The 13,918-nt window shown below is 35.2% G+C and overlaps 1 protein-coding gene across 1 annotated transcript in view; it reads left to right on the top strand.

Annotated features, from left to right (window-relative positions):
- The first annotated feature begins 233 nt into the window (after positions 1 to 233).
- Positions 234 to 13,918, top strand: part of DYNC2I1 (dynein 2 intermediate chain 1) — a 32,019-nt gene continuing 18,334 nt past the window's right edge. The window contains exons 1-10 of the mRNA XM_029086703.1: positions 234 to 305; positions 857 to 912; positions 1,532 to 1,568; positions 4,129 to 4,182; positions 5,742 to 6,174; positions 6,749 to 6,801; positions 7,421 to 7,747; positions 9,670 to 9,728; positions 11,414 to 11,471; positions 13,133 to 13,210. Of these exons, the coding sequence (XP_028942536.1) occupies positions 234 to 305; positions 857 to 912; positions 1,532 to 1,568; positions 4,129 to 4,182; positions 5,742 to 6,174; positions 6,749 to 6,801; positions 7,421 to 7,747; positions 9,670 to 9,728; positions 11,414 to 11,471; positions 13,133 to 13,210 (1,227 nt within the window). The remainder of the gene's footprint in view (positions 306 to 856; positions 913 to 1,531; positions 1,569 to 4,128; positions 4,183 to 5,741; positions 6,175 to 6,748; positions 6,802 to 7,420; positions 7,748 to 9,669; positions 9,729 to 11,413; positions 11,472 to 13,132; positions 13,211 to 13,918) is intronic.

Here is a 13,918-nt window from a genome sequence, read left to right on the forward strand (position 1 = left end):
GCGCCGGGGGCAGCGGGGCGCAGCCGGCGACCGGCCGGGCTTGTTCTTCTCCTCGGCCTCCCCTCACCCGGCCCTCTGTGCCTTAGGTGCCTTGGCGCCCGCCAAAGCCATCCCCTCACCCGGCCGTGTCTCGCTCCCGCCACTCGTATCCCTTGGCGCTGGATAAACCCGGGCATCTGTGGAAGCAAGGGAGGGAAGCGGCGCTAGCGCTGCTGCTGGCCCCGAGAGCCACCATGGCAGCCCCTGGACAGCTCGTCTCCGTGTTTTGTCAGCACGCCGGTGCAGCTCTCACCCAGGCAGCGGGAGTAAGGAACTCCCTTCCTCTAGCAGAAGGATGAGGCTGTATCAGCCACAGGTCTCCTGCAGAAAATGATAGGTGGTTTCTTAAAATGTCCAAAGCTGTTAATGTTTCAGGTTGTAGATGAAGTATGTTTAATAATTGATGTTCCTGTAACTGCTAATTGTTGGGGTTTAGTTCTTTAGGAACCCACATAACTTTTCCATGATGGTGTTAAATTATGGAAAGTTTGTAGAGCTCCAAAATAAAGGAAACAAAACCACATGGATGTGGTAACATCAATTAATTGTGTTCCATATTCACTTGAAAAAGCAGAAGTGTCAAATCACTTATTACTGTTGTGTGAATCTGGATTTTACAGCGAATTAATTTGTGGTCATGCTGAGCAGGAAATAGTGTGACTAGGCAAGGTATGTAAAGTAGTATGTTAGGACCACTCTAAAGACTTTCATTCGGATACCATTTTGGTAACTGTGGTACATCCATAACCTCTTTTCTGGAAATAGGTGTCTTGGTGAATTGTGATGGAAAGTTAAACCTTGATCTAAAATTTTTCAGGTGTATTGGTATAAGACTGCCAAAGACCCAGAGGCCGTTGTGCTAACAGCCACACTGTATGAGAAAGCCTGTTTACTTATTTGAGGGCTCTCAAATAGGCAACTCGTATTGGAGTTAAGAAAGATAAATATTTATGTCTAAAAAATAAAGTACTCTTCTCTGACTTAAAATTATAGCCATTTTACTGTTTTTCTTTTTCTTTAGAATCATAGTGAACTGAGTTCTTAACTTAGTGAAAAACTTAATATTAAGTTCTTAAAACCTCCAGTCTTTCTAGGTTGTGAGTAAAGAAATCTCTCTTGATCACATTTGAAAAGTTTATTTAAAGTTGCGAGGTCTCTTGTTCTGCTAAGTTCATAAGGCAACATACTTATTGTTTAGTTTAAAGAACAGATTCTTAAGTGTTAAAATTTTTCATAGTACTTTGAATTAAGTAAATCTGTGGCATTTTATGTCAGCTGAAGATCTCCCCATGCTCTCAGGTGGGTGAATTAAGTTAAACCCAATGCTCTCAGGTGGGTGAATTAAGTTAAACCCAAGTGTGGTTTAAATAACTAATCTTAATCTGGATTTAAGTGAGTATATAAGGACTTCTAAATTAGCAGACTAATTAGGTGAGAAACTTCAATAAATCCTTTTCAAGTTTGTTTTAATCATTTCTTTTTGTGTGTACAGTGATTCTTATATTCACAGAGTGACCGTGGTCTCAAAGGTATTGAGTTTCTTTAAGCTTTATAAAAGATATGTCTTTTTGTATTTGTTAGTCTCCTGCAAAAGCAGAGAATTAAGTGGAAAATTATCATATATAGAAGCATTAGATTCTAGTGGTGGTAGGGAAATGAAAACTGCAGACCCTGGAAAAGAGGCAGATGCACCTTTTTGGGCACTAGAGAATCATCTCTAAAATGTTTGTTACGTGCTTTTTGCCCTAGCTTTGAAATAAATCTCAAACTGCTTTATCTGATTGTCTATTGCTTATACTGGTTTTAGGCTATTAACATCATTAGCATTCTTTCTTTCTTTGTTGATATGTACCTAATATTGTCTAAAATCAAAACATAATCATATATTTTAAAGATATTAAATAGGTTACTATTTGAGACTATAACACATCACTGTTCCCTTCCATATCTTTTCATCCAGTTTACCCTCACACAAGTTCTGTTGAGTTTCTTAGGCTTTGTTAAAACTTCACTCAAGAAAATGATCAGCTTTACTTTTACTTTCTCATCTGACTTTCTGCAGCAGTAAATATTTGTACTTTTTTGCTTTTTTTATGGATCAGAAGAAAATAAAACTTAAAGAGCTATTTTGTTTTGTTACAAAGGCTGACTTCTTGGTACTTCTGATTGACTTTAGATGAAGTTTGCCAGTCCACTACAATCTTAAATAAAATCTAAGTTTGAAAAGACAATAGTTTTGTCATGTAGAATAATAAAAAAATTAAAATATACTACTAAAATGCTGCTTCTGTATAATAAACTATCAAAAAATGGGCACCATATGCTTATTTTCTTCCACCAGTGCAGCTCATCAATCAAATACTTATCAGTGATTATTTTGGTAATCTTTAGTAACTTTTACCAAGTCTAAATTTGACAATAAGTTCAGCCTGGTCATGTCACTTTGAACATAATCATTATCCTTCTATGAACTAGTTAAACATATTCAATAGATTAAAATTCCTCATTTGCTGTAGTAATTTCAAGCAATATGTTTTGTGGTTTGGTTTTTTTTTTTAGTTTATTTAACAGCAGCCAAACAGTTAAGGGCACTAAGTCTGCAAATGAGGATAGAGGAAATAAAACCTATTTAACTAAAGAGAAGTCTAGTGAAAAATGTCCATGTATACTCTGATTATTTTTATTATCTTTTTTACATTTTCTTCAGTGCTACATACAAATATTTAGTATGACAGACAACTGACATATGTAGACTGAACCATTTTAAAATATTAAGTGACAGTTGATTGAAAAATAGTGCCAGCATTTTTTGAGATGCATGCGATTACTAAACCAGAAGCTTCCTTGATTCACTTGAAATGGACAGTAATCTAATTATTTTTAACTTTTCTATTTTAAAAATCTAACAAAAATGTGTTGTGGCTGTGTCAGATCCTTGCTGATGGAGAGGAAAAAAAAAAGGAAAGGATTGCCTTTGTCATGGTATTTTTAGATTCACTGCTTGCCCATGTTATTTCTGCCCTGAAATGTTCTTACAGCTGAGTTTGAAGTGGCACGTATGATACATCTAGGGGGAAAATATTATATTTGCTCTTTGCCATGTGAATGGGTTCTGGGAGTGGTTCTGCAGAAGAAGGATCTGGGGTCTGATGGGCAGAAAATTGAACATAAGTCATTGAAGTGGTCTTCAGGTGGTTATGGTGAACTGCATACTGGTTATGTGTATCATGAAGACCATAGCTAGCAGGTATAGGGAGGACTATTCTCCACTATTCAGCACTTGTGAGGTCCTGTCTGCAGTACTGGCCCCTGGTACTAAAGAAATTCTGGAGTGAGGTACTGAGATGGATAATGGGGCTGGAGTCCGGATGTATGTGGGAAGGAGGCTAAGAAACTTTTCAGGCTAGAGAAAACTAAGAGAGGATCTAACTGCTGTCTTCAAATATCTAAAGAGGATCTGTGGAAAACATGGAGCCAAGTTCTTCTCTGAGGTGTACAGTGAGAGGACAGAAGGTAGTGGCCCTAACTGTCAGAAAGGGAAATTATGACTTGGTGTAAGGAAAACATTTTTAATTGAGAGTAGTCAAACCCAAGAACCACATTGCCCAGAAAAATTCCAGCCTCAGAAATACTAAAACCTCACCGAAGTAGGTCCCTGACCAGGACTTTGAAGTTAGATCTAGTAGAGGAGGAGGTTGAACTCAATGACCTTGTTACATTGATTACTTTCCAAAAGCGGCCTGTGTGTACACATTTGGCCTGTCCCTGGAAGACCACTTTTAAGTCTTTCTTGAAGGGCTGCACTGTTATCCACTGTAGGCACTGACCTCAGAATTGGTTACCATGTGTGTACAGAGCTGGATAACCCAGTAAAAGTCTGAGCTTCGGGCCTCTTCCAGGTCCAATCGGATCAGGTATGTTGTAAGTATGCACATTAGGGCTAAATAAAATTAATGTTTACATTGCAAAATTCAATGGTATTTGCCATATATACCTTGATCCTTTCCTTTGAAAAACTATTAATTGTTAAATTATTTACTTCTCTCTGGAAGTTGATTACACAGTTTTTTCCTGTCTTTTCTCTTCTAGAGAAGAACCAAAGAAGATACTTGGAAATCAGAAGAACTAAGGAAACATCTTAGGGTGATTTTATTTTATTTCTACTAGTTTTGATGTTAAGTTACCTTACAGCAGTAGAATTTATTGACAGTCTAAGTATAGAGGGTTGACAGCTTGTTCTTCTAGCCACTCTGCATTCTGGGATCTATAATAGCTTTTTAAAACTTTTTGGTAAACTAGGTATTTTAAATCTGCATCACTGAATACAAACAGTACAGATCTTTAATGTGTAACTGCTAACTTCCTTGCCACAAGTGACTCTTCTGGGATCTGTCTAGTCCAAGTGTGTCCAGAGGCTGGCCCACTTTCTAGCTACATAGGTCATATAACATTAGTTTACAGATTTCTTAATTAGGTAAATGGAAAAAATACCATTGTTATGGTAATCACACAGCAGACAATGGGCTCTGATTTGGATGCCACCCAAATCCAAGTTATAGCTCTGCTTTACGTATACTGAATTCACTTCCCTACATGTATATTATGTGTTGTATTTCTTATCAACATATATCATGTTTGTCATGCAGTTTTAAACTGGTTAATTACTTTATCCACTGGTCAAGTAGACATTCAGGCTCCAGTCAGTTACAGCATTGATATTCATATTAGTTTTGTGTTATATTTTTTAAAAAACTATTTTCCATTATGTATCTTCTTTTTTGTCTTGTGCAGATCTTCATTAGTCCTTTGATAAACTAAAGCATCCTACTTGTTAATCTATTACCTAGCTTTCTAGCAATTACATTTCAAACCTCACCATTATTTCTGTGCCAGTGCTACAGTTTAAGTACTTTGCATTTTTTAGACATTCGGTAACATTTCCACTACTTCCATGTCAGCTAAAGCAAACAAATGGAACTGGTGTGGCTGGACTTTCATTTCTATGAAACAGATGGATAAAGTTTAATTCACTTTACTCATTGACTATAATCAGAGCAAATTCTGTTTGTTCTGCATTGAGTAAAAAGCTGAAATTGTCGGTGTAGTGAAATCAGTGGGAGTTGTGCTACTTGCTTCAGGAAGGTTAAAATAGAATCTCTTACGCCTTTACAAAACAATGTAAGAATAGTTGCACCCTTAAGGGAGCTAGGCCAAAAACTTTCTTTCACAGTTTTTATATGCTGCTTTCTGTTCAAGTAAAAGCTAATCTTCTATTCTAAAGGCAGCTGCAGGATGTCCAGTTATTTATCATTATTGTTTACATCTGTAACATATTTTACAAGATAGCACAGTTTCTGTCTACATGAGCTAACAGCTTTCAGATTCTTAGTTAATTTTTCAACCTAGCTCTAAACAGAATGTATATTTCCACAGTAAATTTTATTTTTTTACCAAATTATTTTCAAATACATTGAAATTACAGCTTATTGTTTATTTAATTTATTATCTATTTTTACAGTAAGTGCAGGCATAATTTTATTAATTTTACAAAGTAAGCCTAGAAGTACATCAGCATTTTCATAAAGTTTGGGAAATTAAATTCATAGTTAGCAATCCACAAATCTTTTTTCACAATAATATACTTTATGAAAATAGATTGCTGAATTATAATAATAGATTTTTAATTTTTTTTTTTGCTTCAGGCATCACAGCCAGATAGTCAAAATGAAGACCGAAAGCACAGAGAGAAGAAACCACAGAAAGAGAAGTCTGTTCATGACACAGACACTCATAAACACGATCACAAAGACAGGGGGAAGAGCAAGGAAAGAACGAGAGAGAGGGAGAGGTTTAAATCTAGTGAAAGAGACAGAGAAAAAATGAGAGAGAGAGAAAGGGCAAAAGAGCACCAGAGAGAAGGAGACCGAGAGAGATACAAAGATAAGCTTCAAGAGTCAAGCTTGGAGAAGGAAAGATACAGTGTACCAAAAGATAAAGAGAGGGAGAGTGATAGAGAACGAGAAAAAAAGCATAAAAGACATGAAATCAAGCAAATTGATACAGAAAATAATCTGAAATCGTTTGAAGGAAGAGATAAAGAACATCACAGAAGAAGAGAAAGCAGGCATCATTTGAGTAAGTTGCTTTGAGTTGCTTTTGTACTTTGAAATATTTGATATTCAGCTAGAAATACTCTGAAACCGTACCCCATCTGTACAGCAAAGATAAAGACAGGCAGGTGTGGGTAGCTACTGAAATGTCTATCTTTAGAGAATCTTGTGGTAACCTAGTTTTATTTTGGTGCTTTTACAAATTTTAATGTTTGTTTCGCTTCCTCTGAAGAGAGGGTGAATGTCAGTTTTTGTTGGTCAGTTGACTTGAAGAGAGTAAGTACCTACCTGCCTAGATGTTCTCGACTGAGTGATCCCTTTGAAACCCCAAGTTGCAGGGTGTTTGCTGAAGTTAGTAGCATGTGTCATCATTCTTAGCATTACACGAGACAATTGAGAACAGAGGGATTCATAAGGAAGAAGGAGTGACCAGATTTGGAGAGATAATTTCAACAGAATATTAAGTTATTTTTAGAAATCCCTTTATGTTTTAGAATATCCATGCCACTGAAATACTATTTTCTACATGCTAAAGTTCATTATGTACAGAGTTTGAGTTTAATAAAATTTGTTCATTAATTTATACATATATTTTCTAGAGGAGGAGAAAACAAGAAGTGAAGAGCGAGAAAGAAGACGTGCAGAAAAGAAGGTAAAGGAAGGGAAAGGAATGAAGTGTTTCATAATGGAATAGGATAAAATTTTGTAGAACAATGAAGAAACTGGATCAGACTCCACTTCCCAAGAAATCCAAGAGATGGATAGATAGTAAGGTCCTCACAAATGTACAAAACACACAACAACATATATTTGAGCCATTCTATTTTAAGGACATACTTCATTATTTTTTTTTAAGTAAAAGAAAATTTGCACAGCAAACTGATTTATTTTTGTACAGCTACATCAGAATTTTCCATCTGCTGTTTATGCCTTTATTACAAGGATGTTGGTAAGTATACATCCTATTGTATGTTAGAACACCTAGTAAACAAAGAATTAAATTTTTGTGTGAAGAATACATAATCCAAATAATTTTCTGTAGCAAAGCATGCAATGTCCCAGAAGAAATACCAGAATCTCAAGTGGCATGATAGTTTGAAACTTGCCATTGTATGACATTAAAAAAAAAATGGCTGGAAGATCCATGTGGCAGAAAGAGATTAGGTACTTGCAAATCCATTGTTCTAATGGTCAAAAATTGATAGGCTTGTGAAGATAAAACAAGTATTGGAGAACACTCTGACTCTTTAATGTTATTTTTCTCTTTCCAGGATAACGATGCCAAAAAGAGCACTGACAAATTTTTAGCCTACAGTGTTGAAGAAGGTGAACATGTGCAGAAGTTACAGAAAAATCAAGAGTTGGATAAAGAGGGAGAAAGAAGACACAGAGAAAAAAAAGAACATTCTGTTAGACCAGGAAAAGAGAGGCTTTCAAAAGAGAGAAGTCATAAACGATATGAAAAGGAAGAGGAAGAAAAACATAAATCAAGGAGATCTAAAGAGGGATCTTCCCATGGAGACAGAGAAGGGCAACCAGCAGAAGCTAACGAGAGAGTAAAAAGTAGAGAAAATGAAAGAATGAAGCGTGATCTAAAGGTTAGTTTTGTTAAGACTTTAAAACATTACCTAATAACTTACTTTAGTTGTTACTATATCATCACTGATAAGGTGAATAATAAAAATACTAGGATTGTAAGTCAACATTTTCTGAAATTTGAGGCTAAAGTGGTAGATTAAAATACTACATCTGCATTTAAGTATCCTAACCCAGAGCTGATTCCTTCCATGAAATTTAAACTAGAAACTCATCTGTATGTTAGAAACTTATTTCATTAATAAAATTCTTTATTGCTATGACTTTCGAAATTTTTACTAACACTTTGAAGTGGGGATGAGATTAGGTGAGAGGTCTGTTAAAATGTACTGCCTGCATTTATGGAAAAAAATATCTTAATAGAAGCTAATTTTGATGTTGCCTATAAAGGGAGCATGGATATCTAACTCACAAGTATACACGTGAGTATATATCACTTATATTTATGGTTTTTTGCCTCTACTTCTGAAGCCATATAATATCTTTTATGTTTCTAATACAGAGCATGATGTTATATCCTAGACTTAAGCAAAACTGACATTTTTTAGTGGTTTTTGTAATACAAGTATTCATTCTACAAGAATGAGAAGAAATAGATAGTAATTTGTAACTCTTAAAATCAGGTAAGTTTTCTGGAACATAGAGCCATTCAGATGGTCTAAGGTAGTTCCTTCTGCTGCCTGAAGAGTGAAGATGTACAAGCTTCTCAAAGAGAAGTTCAGAAATATATTTTCTAGTGAAAGTACTAGACATCTTCAGTGTAGGGGCCTACCACAAGTGATTCCTGTAACAGGCTTTCTGCAGCAGAATTCAGAAGCCTATTAGGAGCTTGCTCAAGGTTTGACTCTCTTGGAAATGTACTCAAGTAGTTGTTACATAATATATGCACTGATGCTGATGCTTCTTTCTCATTTATGTTTCTTTTTCTGATGTTCATGGATAGAGAAAAGCACCTTTATCTTAAACAACCTATTGCATACATTTCCAAACTTAGGCAAACCTTCATAATACAGAATTTAAGAGTCAGGTCCCTATACTGGGGATTAAAAGTGCCTGAGACTGTTCTCTGTCCATGGGTGCAACTGCTGTGAATTGGTGAAGTGCATATTGTTAAAATCTCATTCTTTGAGATAGGCTGGCCAGTCCCTATCAGTTTTTCAGCCACGCATTGGAGTTACTTAGGAAAATGCTCTGGGCTCACAATTTAAGCAGTATACACTGTGCCCAGAACATATTTTAGCTGTTGTTACTAATGTTCTAATGTGAAGGTATCCCATTAAAAAGCCTGAATTTAGTCTGATAAAGAATTGTAAGGTTTTGTTAAGCAAAGGAGAAGACTAAAGATCCCTTATTGTTTCCTTTCTGAAATGTGTTGCGAAGGGGATGTAGCCAAACTTAACTCCTGAGTATTTAATATTTTCAGGAGAAGCTCATATAATGTGTATAGCATATCTTTTATGGGTGTTTATTTTCTTTGCTTACCATATCTGTTAGGAGGAGATTATTCTGACTTAGTTCATACACAGAACTTCTTGATAAAAAAATAATGTGTCATTGAAATAATTCATTAGAAACCTTTCTTACTGTTTAATCTCACTACTAGAATCATAGAATCATAGAATGGTTAGGATTGGAAGGGACCTTAAAGATCATCTAGTTCCAACCCCCCTGCCATCAGCAGGGACACCTTCCACTAGATCAGGTTGCTCAAAGCCTCATCCAACCTGGCCTTAAACACTTCCAGGGAGGAGGCATCCACAACTTCCTTGGGCAACCTGTTCCAGTGTCTGACCACCCTCACAGTGAAAAACTTCTTCCTAATATCTAATCTAAACCTACCCTCTTTCAGCTTAAATACTACTAATACAAGTTCATACACATATTTCCTCCCAGCATTTCTGACACATTGTGACTTCTTTTACAGAGCAGCGGATATGAAACAGAGGAGAGGATTCAAGAAGAAATGAGCTATCAGCATGCAAGGTAAATTCAGAGATATAAAATAAGTATATACTGTATGGTATCTACTGAGATTCAGTCACTACCGAAACAATAAGCGTGAATTCTTGATCTTGGATATCTAGGATTAATATAATGTTTTTCATAGGCCCTTTATACAATACTATTGTGATTAAAAAAGAATAAAAATCTATGTTTTGCCTCTAAGACGATTCATATAAAAATATAGGTAATTTTATTCAATTTTTTTTTTCTACCCAAGGATAGCAAAAGATATTTTGCAGTCCTTGCAAACTACATATATATTAATCTGAACACTTAGTTTGGGAGACAGAAATGCTGTGTTGTACCACCTGGAAATTCACTATGCAGTCATGTAGTCACATGTAAGGTTCATGATGAACTACATAGGACTCTCTTATATTGTTTATTTTGATTTTAATATCTCTACTTAGTTCCTACTCTGGATAGTATCTAAAACATTTCATATATATAGCAAGTTTACTGTTGTATGTGAAAGGGAAAGGTCCAGGTCAGGTCATCCTCAGTAGGATCAGTAAAATTGCATTATGATATTTCTAAGTTTTTATTATAAGCAAATTAAAATCTTAACAGAAGTTCTCTGTATATTCTAGTTCTCTTTGCATTCTTTAATGCTTCAGCCATGTGAAATTCCTGTACAACTTTGTGAAGTATAACTCTCCGGGTATGTTGTCAGTCACCATTCTCATTCTTAAAACCCTCGTTTAGCTTCCTGGCTAAACAGAAGACTGGCATGCTGGCTTCTGGGGACACTGACAGAGATAGTGAAGTTACTACCACTATTGACTAAGTATTACTACTGTTTCTTAAGCATGGGACAGATCACTTCAGTCACAGTGAATTTGTCATCGTGGAAGTGTATTCTGGTACAAAAATAAATAAATAAATAATTCAGAATACGTATGTTGGGATGCTTCCTAGTGGCAGCACTCCACTGTATCAAGCAGTGCTGAATATGCAGGTTATATTTTGAAGCTGTTGCTGATGGGCTTTTTTAGCTGGGAAAAAGGAGTTAGCCATTTCTGAATGGCAAGGAAGGCAATATGGTTTATTGGGATGTCCCAAAACCCTGGTTCAGCCTCAAGCACTGTCAACTGTCAACCCTCTTGAGAAGTTACAACATTCTCTTCTTGAACTCCAATATTCATAAAATAATCAAATAGATTGTTAAGGAGCAGAGCTGATTGTTGATTTTTCTCCTGCTCTCTGACCCTGATTGTATTGTCCTCAAACCTCTGAATGAAAGATCAGTTTTCAATGTCAGTCTGTGATTTATAGCTTTGGAGCATGCTACAGCAGCCTGATCTTGATGTTCAGTTTGCTGCAGATACTGATACAACTAGTAGATGTGTGAGTTTAATAGTTTTTTACCTCTTTACTTTTTCTTCTTTTTGGATGCAATTAAAGGCATTAAATTTGGACAAGCGTTTTTGCAGGTCTTAGCTGATTGATCACTTGGCTGTTTCATTATCATTTCATGTCATAAATAGAGATCTATAAAATTATTTGTAGAAATCTTTCAGTTCAATGAAAATTTTCAACTATTTTTTCCTTTTCAGGAAAAAAGAGCTATTTTTTTTCTAAAACGGACAAACCCAGAAAACAAAACCAAAACTAGTGCTTTCTTCTAAGCTAACCAATAAAGTTGGTCTTCTCTTTTTCAGGAGGACTCTGAAAGATAAAGGAAAACTGACTGAAAAAGAGGAAAGGGACACAAGGCAAGAGGTAAAACTATTTGGTTTTGGAACTTAGAATGTTGCCTTTTTCTTGGGGTTAATAACAATTACAAATATGTATTTCAATATAATGCCATTCTAAGATATTTACATATACTGGTCTCCAGGTATCTCCTAAACTCTTTCTGGATGGATACAGAATTAGAAAATTTATTTATTCTGTATAAATTTGCTAAGCATTGAAGGTAGCCATCTGTTCAACCAAATTTGAGTAACTTCTATGCTTGAAAAAATAATTCTCAGTAAGTGGGAAGAGTTTAGATGTGTAATACGAATTATCTGCACGCACCTAAAGTATATTATTTCTTTTTATAAACATCTGACTTAGGCAAATAATACATAGTGTAAGCCAAGTAAAATGCAGCTAGCAATGTAATTCATATGCGTCTCTTAAAACAGTTGTCCTAAGAAAGAGGAAAGCATTTTTATATGTTTAAATGGACAAGTGTAGACAGAACCAAGTTCTCAGCATGTCTTAAGTGCAAGCTGTATAGACTTGGGTTCATTTGGACCAGTCTGTTCAGATAAAGCCTAACTTTACCATTAAAAGTTTTAAAATATTTTGTCATATTTTCAACCTTTGTAATGATCGCTCAAAATCCAAATTCTGTTTTGGAATGTTGTAGGATTATGGTCCTGATCTAGGAAAAAGTAATGGTACCTAATGAAGACATCCTTTTCCATATTCTCATGTTATGGGCAGCCATATATCTTTCCTGTATCCTTCAGCCATGTATCTTTCAAAACCATACTAATTTATATTAAAACCTGGTGGTTTTCATGCCAGAAATACTTAACTTTCAAGAATTTTCTAAGACCTCTGTTATTCTTTTCTTCTAATTTCTAATATGTTTCAATTATTCTTGCTGTAGTGCTAGCATTTAGCTCAAATACTTTTTTTTTTTTAGGTATTTGACTAATGACTTTATAGAAAGCATGTTTGTCTCTTCTCTGACTTAATTTTGCTGACCTATACAAGCCAAATTCTTCATTCTTCCCATCATTCTAGCAGCTGTCTCTTTGTCTCTTTCAGTTTGCATTGATTTTTCTTGAATATGGGTGACTAGAGTTGAACACAGTACTGAGTGTGAATTTTCATCAGTGCCTTACATAATACTGTACATGATATAAATACTTATCTGTTCATGAAAGAAGTAGCTTTCTGACATAGATTTAATCTGCACAGCTCTTACCACTGTGGCCCACAGTCATCCTGGGTCAGCTAATACATTCCAACTGTTGTCTCACTCTGTTGTTTCCAACAGCTGAGGTTCCAGGTAGCAGCTGGCTTTGATGCTAATCTTTAAGGCCCAGATTCAGCTCACCTTTAGGTGAGAATTGTCTGTGGTGAGGACCTAAATTTCTTTTCCAGTTTTTCAAGAGAAATAGGCAGTTCAGTCCTTTTATATTTGGTTTCCTTTTCTATTATCTTCTCTGTCTGCTTAAGTGTGTAATTATCACTTGTTAATACACTTAGATTTCTAAACTGAATTTGTTGTATGTTTTCTTTCTTGAAAGATTTGTATATATCTTTTCTCAGAAATATCTGAGAACAACTGTTATTAACCTATTTCTATGCTAAAATTTGGCACACAGTGATTTATTTTTTTGTAAGATTATTTAACAGTTTCTTTTATTTTTCTTGTTTAGAAAATGAAAGATACCCGCATCTCTAATTCAGACATGGGATTTGATAACTTTTCAGCGGAGTATGAAGATGATTTTGAAGTAAGTAAAAGCATACAATTGTCCTTTTGAAGTAATTTTCAAGTATCAAAATAGTAATTAACTTTATGGACAGAAATAAAAATTACAGGATGTTACATGTTTTTTACTTACTCTTTTTACATGACAGTGACCTTAACTTGGCTAACAGTAGATAATAAGTATCTAAGATGTTACGTAGACACTCTCTGCTATATATTTACTTAGTTTGCATCAGGGCTTGGGAACCAACTTTGGGGTTTGAGTTGAAGTCTTCACAAGATGCTCTTTCTGTCTTCCTGGATTTCAATTGTTTAAATGATTTTCTGTGAAAAATGCTGACTTTTTAAATAATGGAATCAAATAATCAGTTTCAGGAGGAAAAAAAGCCTCATTGTTTTTCATTGCAAAAATATTGTAGAAAAAAGTATTGACTCACAGCAGTCCCTTCACTAATTTGTTTAGTTGAACTCTTTTAGCTCTCTTTTGTTTGCTTCAAAGTTATTAAGATAGAAGAGCATGGTGAATGTGCTTTCATCACTGGCTGAACCAGCTACATCTTTGTTCAGCAAAGCTAGAATTTATCTCCATTTATGTTAGGAGTGATGTCCACTGTTGAGCTGTTCACTATAATAGCCCTTTACCATTCAGTGGAGAGAAATGAGCACATTTAAGACTTGTTCATATCATTTGTGTTAGATTGTTATATTAGCATGAGAAGAATTGTCTTTA

The sequence above is a fragment of the Antrostomus carolinensis genome, unplaced genomic scaffold (assembly GCF_000700745.2).
Source record: "Antrostomus carolinensis isolate BGI_N321 unplaced genomic scaffold, ASM70074v2 scaffold12819, whole genome shotgun sequence".
NCBI lineage: Eukaryota > Metazoa > Chordata > Aves > Caprimulgiformes > Caprimulgidae > Antrostomus > Antrostomus carolinensis.